The sequence below is a fragment of the Balaenoptera ricei genome, chromosome 18 (assembly GCF_028023285.1).
Source record: "Balaenoptera ricei isolate mBalRic1 chromosome 18, mBalRic1.hap2, whole genome shotgun sequence".
NCBI lineage: Eukaryota > Metazoa > Chordata > Mammalia > Artiodactyla > Balaenopteridae > Balaenoptera > Balaenoptera ricei.
Genome location: NC_082656.1, coordinates 8,904,496 through 8,925,380, shown reverse-complemented (window position 1 = coordinate 8,925,380; position 20,885 = coordinate 8,904,496). Strand labels below are relative to the sequence as shown.

At 40.2% G+C, this 20,885-nt stretch overlaps 1 protein-coding gene across 7 annotated transcripts in view; it reads right to left on the bottom strand.

Annotated features, from left to right (window-relative positions):
• FRY (FRY microtubule binding protein) overlaps nucleotides 1-20,885 on the bottom strand; it is a 330,932-nt gene that overhangs the window by 115,443 nt on the left and 194,604 nt on the right. For all 7 annotated transcript variants that reach the window (XM_059903257.1, XM_059903259.1, XM_059903260.1 and 4 more), the window contains 3 exons: nucleotides 19,614-19,785; nucleotides 18,130-18,262; nucleotides 6,848-6,955 (listed from right to left, as the gene is read on the bottom strand). In XM_059903257.1, the coding sequence (XP_059759240.1) occupies nucleotides 6,848-6,955; nucleotides 18,130-18,262; nucleotides 19,614-19,785 (413 nt within the window). The remainder of the gene's footprint in view (nucleotides 1-6,847; nucleotides 6,956-18,129; nucleotides 18,263-19,613; nucleotides 19,786-20,885) is intronic.

Here is a 20,885-nt window from a genome sequence, read left to right as displayed (position 1 = left end):
TTTGTGGAAGAAAAAGGTCCAGTGTCACAGAACTGAGATGGAGTGAAAATAACGTATCAAGGCAAGTCTGAGTGGCAGCAGGCGAGGGAGAAGGAGAAGAATTTGCGAGAAGAGCCAGAGCCCCGCCCCCGTGTCATTCCTTGGAGAGTCTAAGTAGGGAGCTGCCTATCAGATACAGCCGCCGTTTCTTCCACCCCGATCTTCCTCATTTTTACTTTTGTTAGATTTTAACCAGATAATCACAGATCATCTTGTGAAGCGCATGGGATTTAATATTATAAAACAGAAAACAGGAAAAAAAATTTTAGTTAACGAGAAAGGAAAAGAAGATTCAGTTAAAGGCGCAAGATGCTCAGCCACCCTGAGGATGCAGGACGTGCAGGGAAGCTGCATGATGCTGGCCGACCTATTTACAGTCTCACGATGCCTGCTGGTCCAGCGAGCAAGGAGTGGCTGAGGAGAGGGCATCCCCCAAACTCCTGCAGGGCCATCCCATTGAGAAGCCAGAAAAGAAAGGACAGGTTCTTGCCTGCGAACGACTGTGAGGACAATAAACAACAGTCCTGTGAGAGTCTGGTGGCAGCAATGGAAAGAGAAGAGAGACGTTCAGAGAAGGCAGCTCAGGAAGTCTGACTAGGTTGGGGGACCCGAGGAAAAATTTCTAAGACGCTGACCTGGTTTCCAGGAGCCTAAAATGGGGTCACAGGTATGTGGTGACACACAAAACCACCAAGGGGGCCTGAAGGGACTCCACCGTGACACAGTAGTGAAGCATACCGAAAGAAACCGTTATTGCCGACACCAACTGCATCTGTCCTTCCCCAGCAGCTGGCATGAGGCGCATGGACCAGCCTGGCCTGATTAACCAGGCGGCGACATTCTGCATGAGGCAACAGTCCCGAGGCCCTGCTTGGAGTGATCTAGGATGGCGGTGTGGTGTGAGGGGCACTTACACTAAGTAAGGATGTGGGTAAAAGGGGGAAAACCCAGAACTTGAGCAAGGCCGCCTTCTTGGTTGGTCAGATCAGACAAACGACTGAACAGAAACACTTTCGTAAAGGTGAGCTCAGGTTCAGATGGAATCAGCTCAGTCGCTTTGAAGAATTTTGTTGCTAGAGGTGCATGAAGGAAAAGGGAGTGACTTCAAATTCACAAACTATACCCAGAAGAAAAGATCCATTAGGAGGAATAGCCTCCTCTCAGCTCTGGCAGGACTGACACAAGGTTATCAGGCAGCGGTGAGGGACCTGCTGCCCCATAACGTCACCAAGGGCAGCAGCGGAAGAAATGGTTTAGAAGTGAAGGCCTGGAGACGAAGGTTTCCGAAAGGAGGGACTTGCTGACCAGTGGACTGTTAACCTCTGGCATGTTCACCAGAAGTGGCGGAAACTTCTTCTCTAAGGTATTAAAGAATGAGCTCCCGGGACTTCCCTGGTGGTCCAGTGGTTAAGGCTCCGTGCTCCTTGTGACCACCTAGAGGGGTGGGATAGGGAGGGTGGGAGGGAGACGCTAGAGGGAGGGGATATGGGGATGTATGTATACGTATAGTTGATTCACTTTGTTATACAGAACTAACACACCATTGTAAAGCAATTATACTCCAATAAAGATGTTAAAAAAAAAAAAAAGACTCCGTGCTTCCAATTTAGGGGGGTGCGGGTTTAATCCCTGGTCGGGAAACTAAGATCCCACATGCCGCATGGCGTGGCCCCTCCCGAAGAAATAAATAAATAAAATAAAATGGGAACTTTATTAAAAAAAAAGAAGAATGAGCTCCCACCTATCTACAGGGCTTTAAACTGCATCTCAATTAAAATAAAGTAATAAGATTAAGTGGTTTATCAAGGCAGTATATGCGATTGAGTCTACAGTTCTCACCCAGCTACTCAAAACAGCTAGCCGCCCTCCGCTACACAGACACAGGCTGAAGACTGAATGATAAACAGTAAATGATAAATAGTTTTCAGACACCACTAAAGATCATGAAATTGCATATGCATTACCTCAGAAAGTTCCACAAGTTGTAAAGAAACACTGCACAAAATGTTTGTCATTTTGTATAAAACCAACGACATTTGTCACTTCTATTTGGCTTCTGGAAAATTCTGTACATTTGGGCAACCAACTTTCCTCTTCTGAAGTTCAATCTCTTTGTCCGAAAATAGGAATGAATATGTACCCAGCTTTCCTAACATAAAGTATATGAAAGTGCATTGTACATCGTGGCATAATACGTTATTCATATTTAAAGATGCCTAAAAATAATAACTAACATTTGCTGAGAGCTTACTGTGTTCTAGGCACGATGTTAAGTGATTTATATGCATTGTTTAATTCTCACAACCCTATTTCAGATTTTTGAAAGGAGGGCAAACATGGAACAGCAAACCCTTAGTGCATCTATAGTGCTGCAGGAAGGGACAGAGGACAGGAGCCTGTAGACTGTTGGGGGAAAAGGTCCTTCCTGTGGTCAAGGGTAGAGCAGGAAACACCTGGGAGGAGACAGAGAAAAAAGACAGCGACTGCCAAGGAGAAAAGTGAGCTCCACCTTCTTTGTCTGTTTCATCCTGTAAACCATTGTTATGCTAAACATACTAATACAAGTCTGAGATTAGAGTGTCTGTGGTATTTAGTCAATATGTGGACAGCTGGGAAGGGAGCCTGGGGGCAGTTATGGGGGACATATCCTTGAAACTCCTGTCACCTACAAACTGGCACTTGCCATTGGCACTTGCTGTCTACCTCTACAAGGATTAAATCATGAGCTGCTGCAGCTGCTGACCTTCGACACCCCTTGAAAGGAGTTCAGGGTGAAGATCAGGAATGAGGTGCTCTGTGCTCTGGGAAAAACTGGCAGAACGGGTCTTCAGATAATTAGATATTTTCAGGAAAAGATTTTATGAGCCCAATTCTTGCATCTCCTCGTATCTAGAAAAACACTAAAACCCTTCATGGTGATGTCTGCTCCTCGTGACTAGCATCAACCTTCTGCAAAAAATATGTGTTTGGGGCTTCCCTGGTGGCGCAGTGGTTGAGAATCTGCCTGCCAATGCAGGGGACACGAGTTCGAGCCCTGGTCTGGGAAGATCCCACATGCCACGGAGCAACTAGGCCCGTGAGCCACACCTACTGAGCCTGCGCGTCTGGAGCCCGTGCTCCGCCACAAGAGAGGCCGCGATGAGAGGCCCGCGCACCGCGATGAAGAGTGGCCCCCACTTGCCGCAACTAGAGAAAGCCCTCGCACAGAAACGAAGACCCAACACAGCCAAAAATAAAAAAATAATAAATAAATTTAAAAAAAAATGTGCTTGACTGCACGTACTCCCCCTTCACCAAAATCACATATATCCTGAGCATCCCCCGCCTCTTTGGAGCAGTTTCTCAGAGCTATCTGAAATGCTGTCTCCCGGGCTATAGTCCTCATTTTGCCCCAGATAAAACTTAACTCACAACTCTCATGTTGTGCATTTTTTTTCAGTCGACACTCCTTATTCGGGGAACCAAGCTGTGAGGGGCAGGTGAGCCTGCATGGAATTTGGTCTTATATTGCCAAGTATGAAGAAAACCAAGATTTTCTCCAGTAAAAAAAGCACCATGGATGCAACCAGGAAGTGTCTGAAATAAAAGGTCTCACACCTCTCTGACTAGACCGTGTCAGGAGTCAAATGAATCCAAACGTGACTGGACTATAGGGGGACAAAGTGACTAAAGACTTGAAACCCACATTTACTGCTCTTCAATTTCTTCACTTCTGTCCTCTGACCCTCTTGAGATCTAGAAGGGGCTTGTTTTCTCATAGGTTAATGGACCCAGTGTGAGGGCCAGCTCTCCAAGTTATCCTTCCCCTGAGGAGAACGGCCTCTGGCTTCTTTTGAAGCTTATGAAAAAGGCCTCTTCACAGGCTTCCCATATAAGTCCCGTCATTTTCTTGACTTTGCCCGAAGACTTGAACTCTCAAGTATATTTATTTGTTCTTTCCTCTCATAAAAACATTACCCATGGCTTTGGGCTTTGTAAGAATGTACATAATAATAAACACAAGGCACTATAAATAGCACTGCCATTCCAACCGTGTCTCACAGAATTCCCTCCTGACATGCCTGGCACCGCGTCTGCAGATCCAGGCGTCACAGCATGAGGCCACCAAGGTGATTCCAGAGGTAAGAGTCTCCCACACAGACTTACAGCAAAACAGCATTAGAGACGGTACCAGAAGGCTGCACGACCTTTAAAACACGTAGCATCTCAAAGGGCTTAGTTATATAATCACCACCAATTAGAACTTCAATGAAATAAGTGAACTTCCCTTTTACTTCAGCTTAACTGATAACTGTCTTTTCCCTGCTGACACATTTTCTCTCCGATTAACCAAAGTGCCATGTCATTTTGCCCTTTCAACAGTCTTATGAGATAGGCAGCATTATTCCAATTCTACCAAGGAAAAAAGACAGGCTGAGGGGTTAAATATGGGGTTGGCCACAAAGTTCGTTCGGGATTTCCTGTACCATCTTGTGGAAAACCCCGAACAAACTTTGTGGCCAACCCAATAATTTGTCAGGATCACACGGCTAGTAAAACGGCAAAGCAGGGAAGCAAAACTCAGGATTTCCAAAGGAGTCAGTATTATTCCCATTTGGGGGGGCGCCTCCTCCACATCTCTCAGATGGCAGCCCCTCGTTCCTCAAGGCCACCTGCAGCCCTTTCACTCAGTGCCCCTCCTCTGTGGAAACACTTGTCTCCTAGTCACACCATCCTCCCCGCTGTTGTCCATGGCAAGTGGACAGGCTGCTCCTGTACATTTCTGGGTAATTCTGGCACCTGTCTCACAGCTTTTCTTTATTTTCAGCACTTCACCATCACCCTGGGAGACTCTACAGTAGCGTGGATGGCCCTTTATGGTATCTGGGTCTCTCTGTTCCTCAGCTCCCCAACCCCCAAATCACCATGTCTGTCATTCACTAGGAATCCACCCTTCGCTCCTCCTTAGATCTTGTCCTCCCCCAGAACCGGAAGCCCCTTTGTGATCCAGGCTTGTTTTTCCCTCTTTCCCCACTGCTCCCCTACTTCGGATAAGGTGCTCTAGGCTCACATTCTGGTCGCCAGGCTTCAGCAAAAGCCTAGACTGTAGTTTGTTTTAAGTTCATATTCTTCTTAAAATGCATCCTACACATGGAATGGAAGAAAGAAGAACCCATGGCCTGGAGATGGCTGACTGTAGCAAAGAACCGGTTATATAGGTCATAGGTGATAAAAGTCAGCTAGCAGGGTAGACGGCTGTGGCCAGAGAAAACCAAAGCTTGACACGGTGGTTACCAAAGCAATGGATCTTCAGTAAAGCTCAGGAGCCAGCACCATCCTGAGCTAGTGTGACCAGAAGAGGGAAAGGAGTGCCTTTGTCCACACTCGGAATGAAGAGAATGGGGAAGGACAGCAGGCTACGAAAGCTATTAACTGATAGCAGGAAGTGATCAACCACGGGATTTGGTCCCCTCTGCACAGGAGTCCAAACAGCTATGCAGAGCAGACAGCGTGACGACCACGATCACCAGGGTGCACTGCACACCATGAGGACACTCAGCGCCGTGGGCAGGCCACCGGCTGATCTGCAGTCATGGGGGACCGGGGCGTGGGCTATTTTTTGGATACTGATGGGAAGGGTGCTCTCTGAAGGCTAGAGGATGTGGGTAAAAAGATTATGTATAAAGCATCTTTCATCCAATCACCATCAATATTTGTTATCCTTCTCCGGCCTTTCCTCTATTCCGCCATTATCAGATTAACCAGCCGAAATGACATTTTTTTATCATGTTATTCTCCTGCTTAGAAACTCCATTAGTCCAAACGCCTCAGTTAATAGTAAAGATTAATTAAATATCTACCTCTAAAGTCTTATTTCTATTTATTTTTATCATTGGGTTTTCTAAAATCCTTTTTCTTTCTTTCTTTTTTTCAAAGCAAGGCTGACTTGTCTTCCTCCTCATTCCATTCCCTCCAAGGACCCCGTTTCTAATGATTTTGCCTTCTAAATGCACTGAGATAATAAGTCACTTTTGATTTTTAAATTAAAGACATGCATAACTGTCAGCTAGACCTTCAGATCAGCATGAGAAAAATCAAGCTTATTTAACTACAATAATGTAATGTCATTCAAAGCAAGTTACCTTTAGGTTCTAGCTGGACGGTGCATTCTTACGGAGGATGGGGAGGGGGATAAACGTAGGATCTAGGGAAGCTTTCTGAAGTACAAAAATCCGCTTAGGATCCCTGTTACCCACCTTCTTGCCTCCCCGGGGGTGTGTTGGTCTCAGATTGGGAATCACATCCTGAATGAACTTTTTCCCAGCCAGGCTCATCTCCTCATTTCCTGGTCCCACCTCTGTGCTTGTCCTCATGGCACTCCCTTTACATTTCTATATCCTATCTTTCCTTCAAAGGGCTCTTTACATTTCTATATCCTATCTTTCCTTCAAAGGGCCATTCAAGTTCCACCATCTCCCAGGAGTCATCTGCTGACGTCCTCAGTCCACAGTAATCCTTCTACCCTCTGATTTTACATATCACATTTTTTTGGTGCCATTAATTTGCACAGTTTCAAGCCTTGGATTGCTAGTTACCTTATGTCCTTATGGATTTGCTTCTACATTGAATTTTAAACCCCTTGAGCACAGGGAAAAAAAAAAAAGCCCCAAATCAAAACCATCTCTTTATTCCTCCTGGGCACTCCAAATAGTACCTAGAATTAGTAAATATCTGTCCATTTTTAATAATCATTCTATTTTTTGAGGAATCATGACAAAGGATTAAAATCAATTTTGATCAAATAATGCCCACTACAGCTCTCACCTACCTCGCCAGCAAGTCAATAAGTTCAAGTTTTGACATCCCATCAGGAAGCAGTCGGGGAATAGCAGCAACACAGGTCCTGAAAAGATCTATTTTTGGCTTTCTCTCACCCCTGGAATTTGAAGACAAAGTTTAAACGTAAGTCAAAGGTTATGAAAAAATTTTTAAAAATTGGTCAAATATGTGAACAAAGACTAAAATCAATGCCTTCTGAATCACTGCCCGGTGATTGCTCCCTATTATTCTTAAAGGTTTATGCCTTTTATAGCTTGGCCAGTTCTAAGAGAACTTATGAAGATTTAAATGTTAGTTAGAGGTATATATCTGAAAAGACAAATGCCGATAGCAATAGCATTCTATTGCTATCATATGTCTTGCCATTCAGCTGGGTTCCATGGGGTTTGGTCCCTGTGGGCTGCACTTAAGACACTGAATTCACTGAATTGTCCGGACACATTAGTATGTAAGAAATACATTGCAGTCATTAGTACATTCAGCATTTAAAAATGGGATTTTAACGTATACAACTAATGGTGCCATTAACAAACATGACATCTGGAAGTTTCTCTCTCTGATGAGTTATGCTTCTCCTCTCAAGAGTGCCCACCTCTGATTTTTTTTTTTTTAATTAAATGCTTCCAAAAATAAGTCTTTCATAATGTCAAGTAAAATCCTGAAATGTATATAATTGTGCACCCATTTCTGATTTTTAAAATTACTCTGATGGTCCTGACCTCTTTGGAGATTTCTTCTTTTTACTTTCTTGAGAATATGAATGTTTTAAAGGTAATTAATACCTTCTATATCCTGTTGTAAAATCTGAAGGAAAAATATAAATTCAGTGATAAACTATTTCAATTTTTACTTATTTAAATAGAAAACTGATTCTTAATCACATATTTATCAATAACCTTTATGGAAAGACTAAACTACACATCAAATCGTTCAAATAACTTGTGATATAATATAACAGCATATTTAAATTTTGGTGATTTAGTCCTCTGAGAATAAATATAAAATTGGTACCAAATTAACACAATCGTAGGACACAAACACAATAATGAAAATGCAAAGTAGCGTAGAAGTAATTCCTTCTTGGAACAGTAACTGTGTCAGAATAGAAATGTAACAGGCAGAATCCATGCTCTCTGTAAACTAAAGACAATAATCAGACAGCAATTTTGCTCTGTGACATTACTTTTTAGCATGTGTTTTTAAGTTTGTTAGGAATAAATACAAAACTTTTTTGTATTTTGTGAAAAACAAAACACATATATGTTAATTTCTAAAATACTCTGTTCTTGTGGGAAGTCGTAAGATTATTTTCTCTCCTTTTCCATAGTCCTTTTGCACAGGACATACAAGGACTCCAGAGAGGACTTCACTGTACACTGGTTTCCAATCAGCAGAAGGAAAGAGAAGTCTTCAAATGACATCCTCGATGGCTAGACAGAGTTAAAGCCTAGTGATCTGATTGTTCATGTGTGGCACAGAGTCTTTTAAATAGTTCTCCTAACATGATCACCAGATGTTTTAAACAGCTGGGATTATTTTCATATCTGTTGGAAAACAGATGACCCTGCCTGGCCTGAAGTGTAAGGCAAATTCTGCCAGCTGATAGACTGGCAGACTTCCCAGCTGATAAAGCAAGCCTAGATTAGAAACTCTGCTTGGTGCATGGTTTCCTTTTACTGCAGTCCTGTGCCTGGGATTTTATAGGAAGCATCTGAGTCCCCCAAACAACATAATTTTTATTAACAGATATTATATAATTATTATTTACAGTCATTATATTATTATACTTACTACTACTACTATTATTATTATTTGCCAGCATAAAGCACAAAAGGGATGAGGAATGGAAACACAGCAACACAGAATGCTTCATTTTCAAGTTCATAACCTAAGCAAAGCCTGGAAAAATGGTGGACCAACCTCAAATATCAACTCCAATAACTATTTCCATTAGTGTGGTGTGGACCTCAACTCTCTTTTCCTAAATGCTTACATGATTCTCTAATGTTTCTCTTTGTTTTTTCTTTTTTCTTTTTTTTTAACATCTTTATTGGAGTATATTTGCTTTACAATGGTGTGTTAGCTTCTGCTTTCTAACAAAGTGAATCAGCTATACATATACATATACTCCCATATCTCCTCCCTCTTACGTCTCCCTCCCACCCTCCCTATCCCACCCCTCTAGGTGGTCACAAAGCACCGAGCTGATCTCCCTGTGCTATGTGGCTGCTTCTCACTAGCTATCTATTTTACATTTGGTAGTATATATAAATCCATGGCACTCTCTCACTTCGTCCCAGATTACCCTTCCCCCTCCCTGTGTCCTCAAGTCCATTCTCCACATCTGCATCTTTATTCCTGTCCTGCCCCTAGGTTCTTCAGAACCATTTTTTTTAGATTCCATATATGTGTTAGCATATGGTATTTCTTTGTCTCTTTCTGACTTACGTCACTCTGTATGACAGTCTCTAGGTCCATCCACCTCTCTACAAAGAACTCAATTTTGTTTCTTTTTATGGCTGAGTAATATTCCATTGCATATATGTGCCACATCTTCTTTATCCATTCATCTGTCGGTGGACACTTAGATTGCTTCCATGTCCTGGCTATTGTAAATAGAGCTGCAATGAACATTGTGGTACATGACTCTTTTTGAATTATGGTTTTCTCTGGATATATGCCCAATAGTGGGATTGCTGGGACATATGGTAGTTCTATTTTTAGTTTTTTAAGGAACCTCCATAATGTTCTCCATAGTGGCTGTATCAATTTACATTCCCACCAACAGTGCAAGAGGGTTCCCTTTTCTCCACACCCTCTCCAGCATTTATTGTTTGTAGATTTTTTTTTTTTTTTTTTAATTTATTTTTATTTATTTATTTTTATTTTATGGCTGTGCTGGGTCTTCGTTTCTGTGCGAGGGCTTTCTCTAGTTGCGGCAAGTGGGGGCCACTCTTCATCGCGGTGCACGGGCCTCTATCGTGGCCTCTCTTGTTGCGGAGCACAGGCTCCAAACGTGCAGGCTCAGTTAATTGTGGCTCACGGGCCCATTTGCTCCGCGGCATGTGGGATCTTCCCAGACCAGGGCTCGAACCCATGTCCCCTGCATTGGCAGGCAGATTCTCAACCACTGAGCCACCAGGGAAGCCCTGTAGATTTTTTGATGATGGCCATTCTGACTGGTGGGAGGGGATACCTCATTGTAGTTTTGATTTGCATTTCTCTAATGATTAGTGATGTTGAGCATCCTTTTCATGTGTTTCTTGGCAATCTGTATATCTTCTTTGTAGAAATGTCTATTTAGGTCTTCTGCCCATTTTTGAACTGGGTTCTTTGTTTTTTTTGATATTGAGCTCCTTGTAAAGTTTGGGGATTAATCCTTTGTCAGTTGCTTCATTTGCAAATATTTTCTCCCATTCTGAGGGTTGTCATTTTGTCTTGTTTATGGTTTCCTTTGCTGTGCAAAAGCTTTTAAGTTTCATTAGGTCCTATTTGTTTATTTTTATTTCCATTTCTCTAGGACGTGGGTCAAAAAGGATCTTGCTGTGATGTATGTCATAGAGTGTTCTGCCTATGTTTTCCTCTAAGAGTTTTATAGTGTCTGGCCTTACATTTAGGTCTTTAATCGATTTTGAGTTTATTTTTGTGTATGGTGTTAGGGAGTGTTGTAATTTCATTCTTTTACATGTAGCTGTCCAGTTTTCCCAGCACCACTTATTGAAGAGACTGTCTTTTCTCCATTGTATATTCTTGCCTCCTTTATCAAAGATAAGGTGACCATATGTGCGTGGGTTTATCTCTGGGCTTTCTATCCTGTTCCATTGATGTATATTTCTGTGCCAGTAAATTTGTGCCAGTACCATACTGTCTTGATTACTGTAGCTTTGTAGTATAGTCTGAAGTCAGGGAGCCTGATTCCTCCACCTCCGTTTTTCTTTCTCAAGATCGCTTTGGCTATTCAGGGTCTTTTGTGTTTCCATACAAATTGTGAAAATTTTTGTTCTACTTCTGTGAAAAATGCCACTGGTAGTTTGATAGGGATTGCAATGAATGTGTAGATTGCTTTGGGTAGTATAGGCATTTTCACAATGTTGATTCTTCCAATCCAAGAACATGGTATATCTATCTATCTGTTTCTATCATCTTTAATTTCTTTCATCAGTGTCTTATAGTTTTCTGCATGCAGGTCTTTTGTCTCCTTAGGTAGGTTTATTCCTAGGTATTTTATTCTTTTTGGTGCAATGGTAAATGGGAGTGTTTCCTTGATTTCTCTTTCAGATTTTTCATCATTAGTGTATAGGAATGCAAGACATTTCTGTGCATTAATTTTGTATCCTGCAACTTTACCAGATTCATTGATTAGCTCTAGCAGTTTTCTGGTAGCATCTTTAGGATTCTCTATGTATAGTATCACGTCATCTGCAAACAGTGACAGTTTTACTTCTTCTTTTCTGATTTGGATTCCTTTTATTTCTTTTTCTTCTCTGATTGCTGTGGCTAAAACTTCCAAAACTGTGTTGAATAATAGTGGTGAGAGTGGGCAACCTTGTCTTGTTCCTGATCTTAGTGGAAATGGTTTCAGTTTTGCACCATTGAGAACGATGTTGGCTGTTGGTTTGTCATATATGGCCTTTATTATGTTGAGGTAAGTTCCCTCTATGCCTACTTTCTGGAGGGGTTTTATCATAAATGGGTGTTGAATTTTGTCGAAAGCTTTTTCTTCACCTATTGAGATGATCATATGGTTTTAATCCTTTAATTTGTTACTCTGCTGTATCACATTGATTGATTTGCATATATTGAAGAATCCTTGCATTCCTGGGAAAAACCCCACTTAATCATAGCGTATGATCCTTTTAATGTGCTGATGGATTCTGTTTGTTAGTATTTTGTTAAGGATTTTTGCATCTATGTTCATCAGTGATATTGGCCTGTAGTTTTCTTTCTTGGTGACATCTTTGTCTGGTTTTCGTATCAGGGTGACGGTGGCCTCATAGAATGAGTTTGGGAGTGTTCCTCCCTCTGCTATATTTTGGAAGAGTTTGAGAAGGATAGGTGTTAGCTCTTCTAAATGTTTGATAGAATTCTCCTGTGAAGCCATCTGGTCCTGGGCTTTTGTTTGTTGGAAGGTTTTTAATCACAGTTTCAATTTCAGTGCTTGTGATTGGACTGTTCATATTTTCTATTTCTTCCTAGTTCAGTCTCAGAAGGTTGTGCTTTTCTAAGAATTTGTCCGTTTCTTCCAGGTTGTCCATTTTATTGGCATATAGTTGCTTGTAGTAATCTCTCATGATCCTTTCTTTGTATTTCTGCAGTGTCAGTTGTTACTTCTCCTTTTCTATTTCTAATTCTATTGATTTGAGTCTTCTCCTTTTTTTTCTTGATGAGTCTGGCTAATGGTTTATCAGTTTTGTTTACCTTCTCAGAGAACCAGCTTTTAGTTTTATTGATCTTTGCTATCCTTTCCTTCATTTCTTTTTCATTTATTTCTGTTCTGATCTTTATGATTTCTTTCCTTCTGCTAACTTTGGGTTTTTTTGTTCTTTCTCTAATTGCTTTAGGTGTAAGGTTAGGTTATTTGAGATGTTTCTTGTTTCTTGAGGTACGATTGTATTGCTATAAAGTTCCCTCTTAGAACTGCTTTTGCTGCATCCCATAGGTTTTGGGTCATTGTGTTTTCATTGCCATTTGTTTCTAGGTATGTTTTGATTTCCTCTTTGATTTCCTCAGTGATCTCTTGGTTATTTAGTAGTGTACTGTTTAGGCTCCATGTGTTTGTATTTTTTACAGATTTTTTTCTGTAATTGATATATAGTCTCATAGCATTGTTGTCAGAAAAGATACTTGATACGGTTTCCATTTTCTTAAATTTACCAAGGTTTGATTTGTGACCCATGATATGATCTATCCTGGAGAATGTTCCATGAGCACTTGAGAAGAAAGTGTATTCTGTTGTTTTTTTGGACGGAATGTCCTATAAATATCAATTAAGTCCATCTTGTTTAATGTATCAATTAAAGCTTGTGTTTCCTTATTTATTTTAAGTTTGGATGATCTGTCCATTGGTGAAAGTGTGCTGTTAAAGTCCCCTATTATGACTGTGTTACTGTCGATTTCCTCTTTTATGGCTGTTAGCATTTGCCTTATGTATTGAGGTGCTCCTATGTTGGGTGCATAAATATTTACAATTGTTATATCCTCTTCTTGGATTGATCCCTTGATCATTATGTAGTGTCCTTCTTTGTCTCTCGTAATAGTCTTTATTTTAAAGTCTATTTTGTCTGATATGAGAATTGCTACTCCAGCTTTCTTTTGACTTCCATTTGCATGGAATATCTTTTTCCATCCCCTCACTTTCAGTTTGTATGTGTCCCTAGGTCTGAAGTGGGTCTCTTGTAGACAGCATATATACAGGTCTTGTTTTTGTTTCCATTCAGCCAGTCTATGTCTTTTGGCTGGAGCATTTAATCCATTTACATTTAAGGTATTTATCAATATGTATGTTCTTATTACCATTTTCTTAATTGTTTTGGGTTTGTTATTGTAGGTCTTTTCCTTCTCTTGTGTTTCCTGCCTAGAGAAGTTCCTTTAGCATTTGTTGTAAAGCTGGTTTGGTGGTGCTGAATTCTCTTACCCTTTGCTTGTCTGTAAAGGTTTTTATTTCTCCATCGAATCTGAGTGAGATTTTCAGATTTTTCTGAAATCTGAAAATTTTTTCAGGTTTTTCCCTCTCATCATGTTAAATATGCCCGACCACTCCCTTCTGGCTTGCAGAGTTTCTGTTGAATGATCCGCTGTTAACCTTATGGGGATTCCCTTGTATGTTATTTGTTGTTTTTCTCTTGCTGCTTTTAATATTTTTTCTTTGTATTTAATTTTTGATACTTTGATTAACATGTGTCTTGGCATGTTTCTCCTTGGATTTATCCTGTATGGGACTCTCTGTGCTTCCTGGACTCGATTGACTATTTCCTTTCCCATGTTAGGGAAGTTTTCAACTATAATCTCTTCAAATATTTTCTCAGTCCCTTCCTTTTCCTCTTCTTCTTCTGAGACCCCTATAATTCGAATGTTGGTGCATTTAATGTTATCCCAGAGGTCTCAAAGACTGTTCTCAATTCTTTTCATTCTTTTGTCTTTATTCTGCTCTGCAGTAGTTATTTCCACTATTTTATCTTCCAGGTCACTTATTCATTCTTCTGTCTCAGTTATTCTGCTACTGATTCATTCTAGAGAATTTTAAATTTCATTTATTGTGTTGTTCATCATTGTTTGTTTGCTCTTTAGTTCTTCTAGGTCCTTGTTACACGTTTCTTTTATTTTTCTCCATTATATTTCCAAGATTTTGGATCATCTTTACTATCATTACTCTGAATTCTTTTCCAGGTAGACTGACTATTTCCTCTTCATTTGTTTGGTCTGGTGGGTTTTTACCTTGCTCCTTCATCTGCTGTGTGTTTCTCTGTCTTCTCATTTTGCTTCACTTACTGTGTTTGGGGTCTCCTTTTCGCAGGCTGCAGGTTTGTAGTTCCCGACGTTTTTGGTGTCTGCCCCCAGTGGGTAATGTTGGTTCAGTGGGTTGTGTAGGCTTCCTGGTGGAAGGGACTGGTGCCTGTGTTCTGGTGGATAAGGCTGGATCTTGTCTTTCTGGTGGGCAGGACCGCATCCAGTGGTGTATTTTGGGGTGTCTGTGACCTTATTATGATTTTGGGCAGCCTCTCTGCTAATGGGTGAGGTTGGTTCCTGTCTTGCTAGTTGTTTGGCATAGGGTGTCCAGCACTGTAGCTTGCTGGTCGTTGAGTGGAGCTGGGTCTTAGTGTTTAGATGGAGTTCTCTGGGAGAGCATTTGCTGTTTGATGTTATGTGGAGCCGGGAGGTCTCTGGTGGACCAATCTCCTGAACTCAGCTCTCCCACCTCTGAGGCACAGGTCTGACACCCTGCCGGAGCACTGAGACCCTGTCATTCACACGGCTCAGAAGAAAAGGGAGAAAAAAAAGAAAGAAAGAAAGAAAAAAGTAAAATAAAATAAAGTTATTAAAATAAAAAATAAAAAATAATTATTAAACATAAAAAAGTTAAAAAGTAATAAAAAAAAAACAGAAAGAAAGAATAGAGCAACCAAACCAAAAAACAAATCCACCAATGATAACAAGCACTAAAAACTGTAGTAAAAAAAAAAAAGACAGACAGAACCGTAGGAGAAATGGTAAAAGGAAAGCTATAGAGAGAAAATCACACAAAGAAGCATACACATACACACTCACAAAAAGAAAACAAGGAAAAATATATATATATATCTGTATATAGAAAAAAAAGGGAAGAGTGCAACCAAATCAATAAACAAATATACCAATGATAATAAACTCTAAATACTAAACTAAGATAAACATAAAACCAGAAACAAATTAGATACAGAAAGCAAACTCCAAGTCTACAGTTGCTCCAAAAGTCCACCATGTTAATATTGGGATGATTCGTTGTCTATTCAGGTATTCCACAGATGCAGGGTACATCAAGTTGACTGTGGAGATTTAATCCGCTGCTCCTGAGGCTGCTGGGAGAGATTTCCCTTTCTCTTGTTTGTTCACACAGCTCCTGGGGTTCAGCTTTCGATTTGGACCCGCCTCTGTGTATAGGTTGCCTAAGGGCATCTGTTCCCCACTCAGACAGGATGGAGTTAAAGGAGCACTGATTAGGGGGCTCTGGCTCGCTCAGGCTCGGGGGAGGGAGGGGTACGGATGCGGGGCAAGCCTGTGACAGCAGAGGCCAGCATGACGTTGCAACAGCCTGAGGCGCACCGTGCGTTCTCCCAGGGAAGTTGTCCCTGGATCACAGGACCTTGGCAGTGGCGGGCTGCACAGGCTCCCGGGAGGGGCGGTGTGGAGAGTGACCTGTGCTTGCACACAGGCTTCTTGGTGGCGGCAGCAGCCTTAGCGTCTCATGCCCATCTCTGGGGTCCACGCTGACAGCCGTGGCTCACGCCTGTCTCTGGAGCTCATTTAGGCAGTGCTCTGAATCCCCTCTCCTTGCGCACCCCAAAACAATGGTCTCTTGCCTCTTAGGCAGGTCCAGACTTTTTCCTGGACTCCCTCCCTATTAGCTGTGGCTCACTAGCCCCCTTCAGGCTGTGTTCACACAGCCAACCCCAGTCCTCTCCCTGGGGTCTGACCTCCTAAGTCCGAGCCTTAGCTCCCAGACCCCACCTGCCTGGCAGGTGAGCAGATAAGCCTCTCGGGCTGGTGACTGCTGGTCGGCACTGATCCTCTGTGCAGGAATCTCTCTGCTTTGCCCTCTGCACCCCTGTTGCTGTGCTCTCCTCTGTGGCTCCGAAGCCTCCCCCCCGCCCATCCCCCATCTCTATCAGTGAAGGGGCTTCCTAGTGTGTGGAAACCTTTCCTCCTTCACAGCTCCCTCCCAGAGGTGCAGGTCCCGTCCCTATTCTTTTGTCTCTGCTTTTTCTTTTTTCTTTTGCTCTACCCAGGTACGTGGGGAGTTTCTTGCCTTTTGGGAAGTCTGAGGTCTTCTGCCAGGTGCTCTGTAGGAGTTGTTCACCGTGTAGATGTATTTCTGATGTATTTGTGGGGAGGAAGGTGATCTCCACGTCTTACTCCTCTGCCATCTTGAAGGTCTCCCTATCTCTTTGTTTTTTAGAAATGTAGCCAGAAGCCATTTTCCACTCAGGGATCTGCTTTAAAGTCTAGCATGAAAACTATTTCTAGCCCTATTTGGGGTGGGGCATCTTAAGACGGTTGAATAGGAAAAAGTAAAGAATCACCTTAGAAAAAGTTTAAGGTATTGTGAAAATACAAATGAAATGTTAACATTTACATTTAAACCTGTACCTTTTATGGTTCTGAATGTATTGTTTTTCTCCTGACCCTGTCTTATGATCTCTGGATTATAAACATAGTTTTCCTTTCAAGGTCTTTCATTTCCTTACTCTTTTAGAGGAAACAACTATATGGCAGAAGTTTTCAAAGCATTTCTTACATCTTCTACATTGTAAATTGAAAACTGCTTTAATATATTCAGAGAGTATGCAGTAAGGAGGTTAAAGGTTTATGGACAATCTGGCAATTTGTGAGGTAAGTACCAGAGCTGTAGACAAGATATTTAACGTTATTAACTTTGGTCAATTTCAATTCTGCTATCATTTTGGTTGAAAAATCTAAAGCAACATGCTCTCCATATCATTTAAATGAAGTGACTGGCAAGCTGCAGGACAATATACACTGTATGACTCCATTTTTGTAAAAAAGAAAATGTGTATATGCATTTGTGCTGACATTGGGAAAGGTCTGGAAGAAATCACACTGAACCAAGGAATGGATGCAGATTTCAAGTGGAGCTCTGTGGAGGAGGCTTTCATTTTAACTTGCCATACTGCTAAATACGTATTTAAAATAATTCTGTATTTTAAACTTTTTTATCATGTTGTGTTTCACTGTAGTTTGTTTTTGACATACTACCATTGTAATGAAAATACACACCCATAATATGAACTTCCCTATATAGGTAACAACCTTCCAACTAACTGTGATATTTGGAATTGGACACACTGAGTGACAAAGAAAATTTTCCTAATTATATGTTTAGAAATGTATGCCACAGGTGCCAAATATAATTTAATTCATAGTTCAACAACAAAGTCCAAACTGTCTTAAAACAGTCATAACCTAACCTGCGTTCCTGCCATAATTAATTACAAGTAGCAAATACAACTTGTGTGAGTTTCTAATGAGGAGCTCTAATTACAAATCTAGATCTTGGATTTTGGGTAAGAACATCTGATTTCTACATTCTAAGCTACAAATGCATTCTTAAAATCCAGTATTTCTATGACACAGTTACATAGAGAATATTAAGCAGGTTTAACTCTCACTGTTCAGGAACGCTCACTAGAAACAAGTAAACTTGAGATTCATAAAGATGGAATGTCTCTAAACTGGTGATGACGCTATATCACGTGGGCTTGAGAGCAAAACATTACTTCTGAATAATGTGGACCAGTAAAAGTGCCTTGAGCCCATTTTCTAACTTACTGTCCTAATGATACTTGAAATATTATCAAAACAGATCAATCTCAGGTTTGACTTTATTTTTACAGTTAGTCAAATATTATCAAACGATGTTTTTACTATCCCTAACACTTCTTAGAACTCGGACTCTAATAACATGAGAACAAAATACAGAATAAAGGGGAACAACCTCTGCTGGTGTCTTTTGGTTCATTAACCCTTCACTGAAAACTTAGTCCTCACTATACTCACGTGATCATGTCTTCGGGTTCTTTGTTTAACATCTGGACGTTAGTCAGCATCATACACCTTCCTACTTCTTTATCCAGGTGCCTTAAAATGTTGTCCACAGCTTTTCGTACTTGAGAGTAATATAATGACATGCCTGAAAAATATGCATTACAGTTACATCTTTGACTAAATCTATCAAAGAGTGAAATCCTATTTTATTCACCCTCTGTGATATATTTTTACTGAAGACCTTCTGTGGGTCAGTGAATTCTCTGAGCAGAGTCTAATTTAATCTCTTATCTGCAGGACTCTTAGCATAGTGCCCACGTGTAGTGGGTATTCCCGAAAGAATCATTTAAATTTAACACATAGGAATTCTAATACTTCAAAGGGAAATATTTTCCAGAAGAGTAAAAATAAACAAGGAAACAAAGTTCCACACTAGAATTTTTATGTCTCTGGTTAGTATAAAAAAATCCACCATAACGAGTGGTTATGTGAATAAAAGATAATTCTCATTTGGGGTTAGAATTTTAATAACTTTATATTATTCTCTGAAGTATATGTGTGGGTTTTTTTAGTAAAGGCAACAAATGACTTCACATCATAAATTTTTAAATGAAGGAAAATTTACCTCAGGTATATTATTTTTACCGCTCTCAGTGGAAGAAAATGTGTACAGAATATGTATTTCATATATGTATATGCATTTTATATATTTATGTATATAATACAAATGTAAAGTAAATTGCTTTGTGTTTAAAATTTGTACTTTAATGAAATAATTATTAATAGTTATTTGTCATGTATTAAATATTGATATTTTTGAACTCATTTAAGCATTGCATAACTAAAGATAAATATTTTAAAGGAAAAAGTTTCCTCATATGTTTCCTCTAGGTCTTTGGAATCCAGGAACTAACTTAACAAGTTTGCAGTAGGTTTCTAAATTCAGGAACTCAGTAAAAGAGAAACAAATGCAAAAAATCATCTCTTTGGGTTAAGACAGTTAAATTAAAAAGAAAATAATCTCACGTAGGCTAAACCCACAATATACCCTGGCATGTATGGGACTTGGCATGTTTAAAACACAGATTAAACTAATTTTACTGAAAAAAAAATGAAGAAAAGGAACTATAAAAATGAATGAGGGAATGAATAAATGAATGAATATATTTATATGTTTGCTTTATAAACAGGATTATCTACCAAAGCACACAGATGTCTTAGAAATTTACTGTAAACTGCAAATAATCAATATTAGAAGTTTGAAAAGACCACAGATAAAAATCTAACATTTAAATGGCAAAATGTTTACCAGGAAGTTCCAAAGAGTTTAAAGGGCAGTAAAACAAACCACAGCATGAATCAAAACAATTAATGTTGAAATGTCTCATCAGCTACTTTTATGAAGATTTTTAAAATATATCTCACTAAGGGTAAGTGTCTATTGGTCATTTTAAAGGCTTAATAAGGCCCAGTGCAAACATATCTTTGAAACCCACCTATCATTTTGGCTTCCTCTTCAGTTAGTGTTTTACTCAGATATGTCTTCTTCACCCTCAGTGTGTTTCCTGAAGGGAGAACGGCTCCCGTAACCGGCATGGGAGGTTCCCCATCTTTCTGCTGCAAGCTATCAGCTATGACCAAGAATGCCCGTAAACCAATGTTCATCCTCTGTAAGAGACAATATGTTCATGATAAAGCGAAAGACCCAATTATTGTCGTGAAATTAAGCCATCAGTCTTTCAAAGAAGTTAAGCATGGTTTGCCTTCTAGATTAGTGTGGGAAAATCATTTAAAAGGGTTTAGGGCAAACCTAAGAAAATGAAATTAAGTTTCTGACACTCTTTGTTGCTGCATCACAAGAAAACAACTGGGAAGATTTTCACCAAACTTGGAGGGTATGTTTGAGATGGTCAGACTCATTCTGTTTGGGGGGATCCTGGGTGCACCTCCAAGGGATAGGCAGTCACCCTCTGGAGCAGCTGCAACTAAGGTAAACCGAGGTCAGCAAAAATCTCTTTGTCTCCTGGGAGGAGACATGTGTTAACTCACAAAGACTGAATGAAAACAAACGGGAGTTCCAAATGTGAATCATAAAAATGTAAGTCGTCTGCTCTGAATTGCAGGTTGTTGACTTTTGATTCACAAAGACTGGCAAGTCTGAAAATAAATTTAAAGAATTCGAAGCCACAGAACCTGTTACTGATAAAAACACATAAACTCGTAAGAAGAAATGTCATTCTGGGCCAGACCATTTTCTTCCCCAGGCTCAGATAAGGCATAATATTGGCTCTGAAAGATGACTCAGTAGGACAGTTGCTCCCAGCAGCAATAATCTTAAAAGTCAGAAGGTACTAAAACATCTGTACTTCCTTAAACAGCCATGTGTAAACATTTACACTCATATTTTCAAACCACATCAAGTAATAAGTTCCCTAAGTAGACCGCTACCTAATACAGAAAATAATTACCATTACTAACAATGATAATCTAATTACAATTTATTGAGTTCTTAAAATATATCCAGAACTGCTCATTAACTCTCATCTTTAAAATAGCCATGCAAGGAAGGTATGATTATTCCTATTTTTCAGGTGAGGAAACCAAGGGCCACATAACTAGTAGGTGGGAAGCTACACATTCAAGTTGGGTTTGCCCGAACCACCTATTCTGTAGTACATGATGATATCTTAGAACATGAAGTAATATCGACTTCTAAACTATTTATTCAAGCTTCAAGGAGTAGGGGTATTTCAACCAGGGTGTGGTAA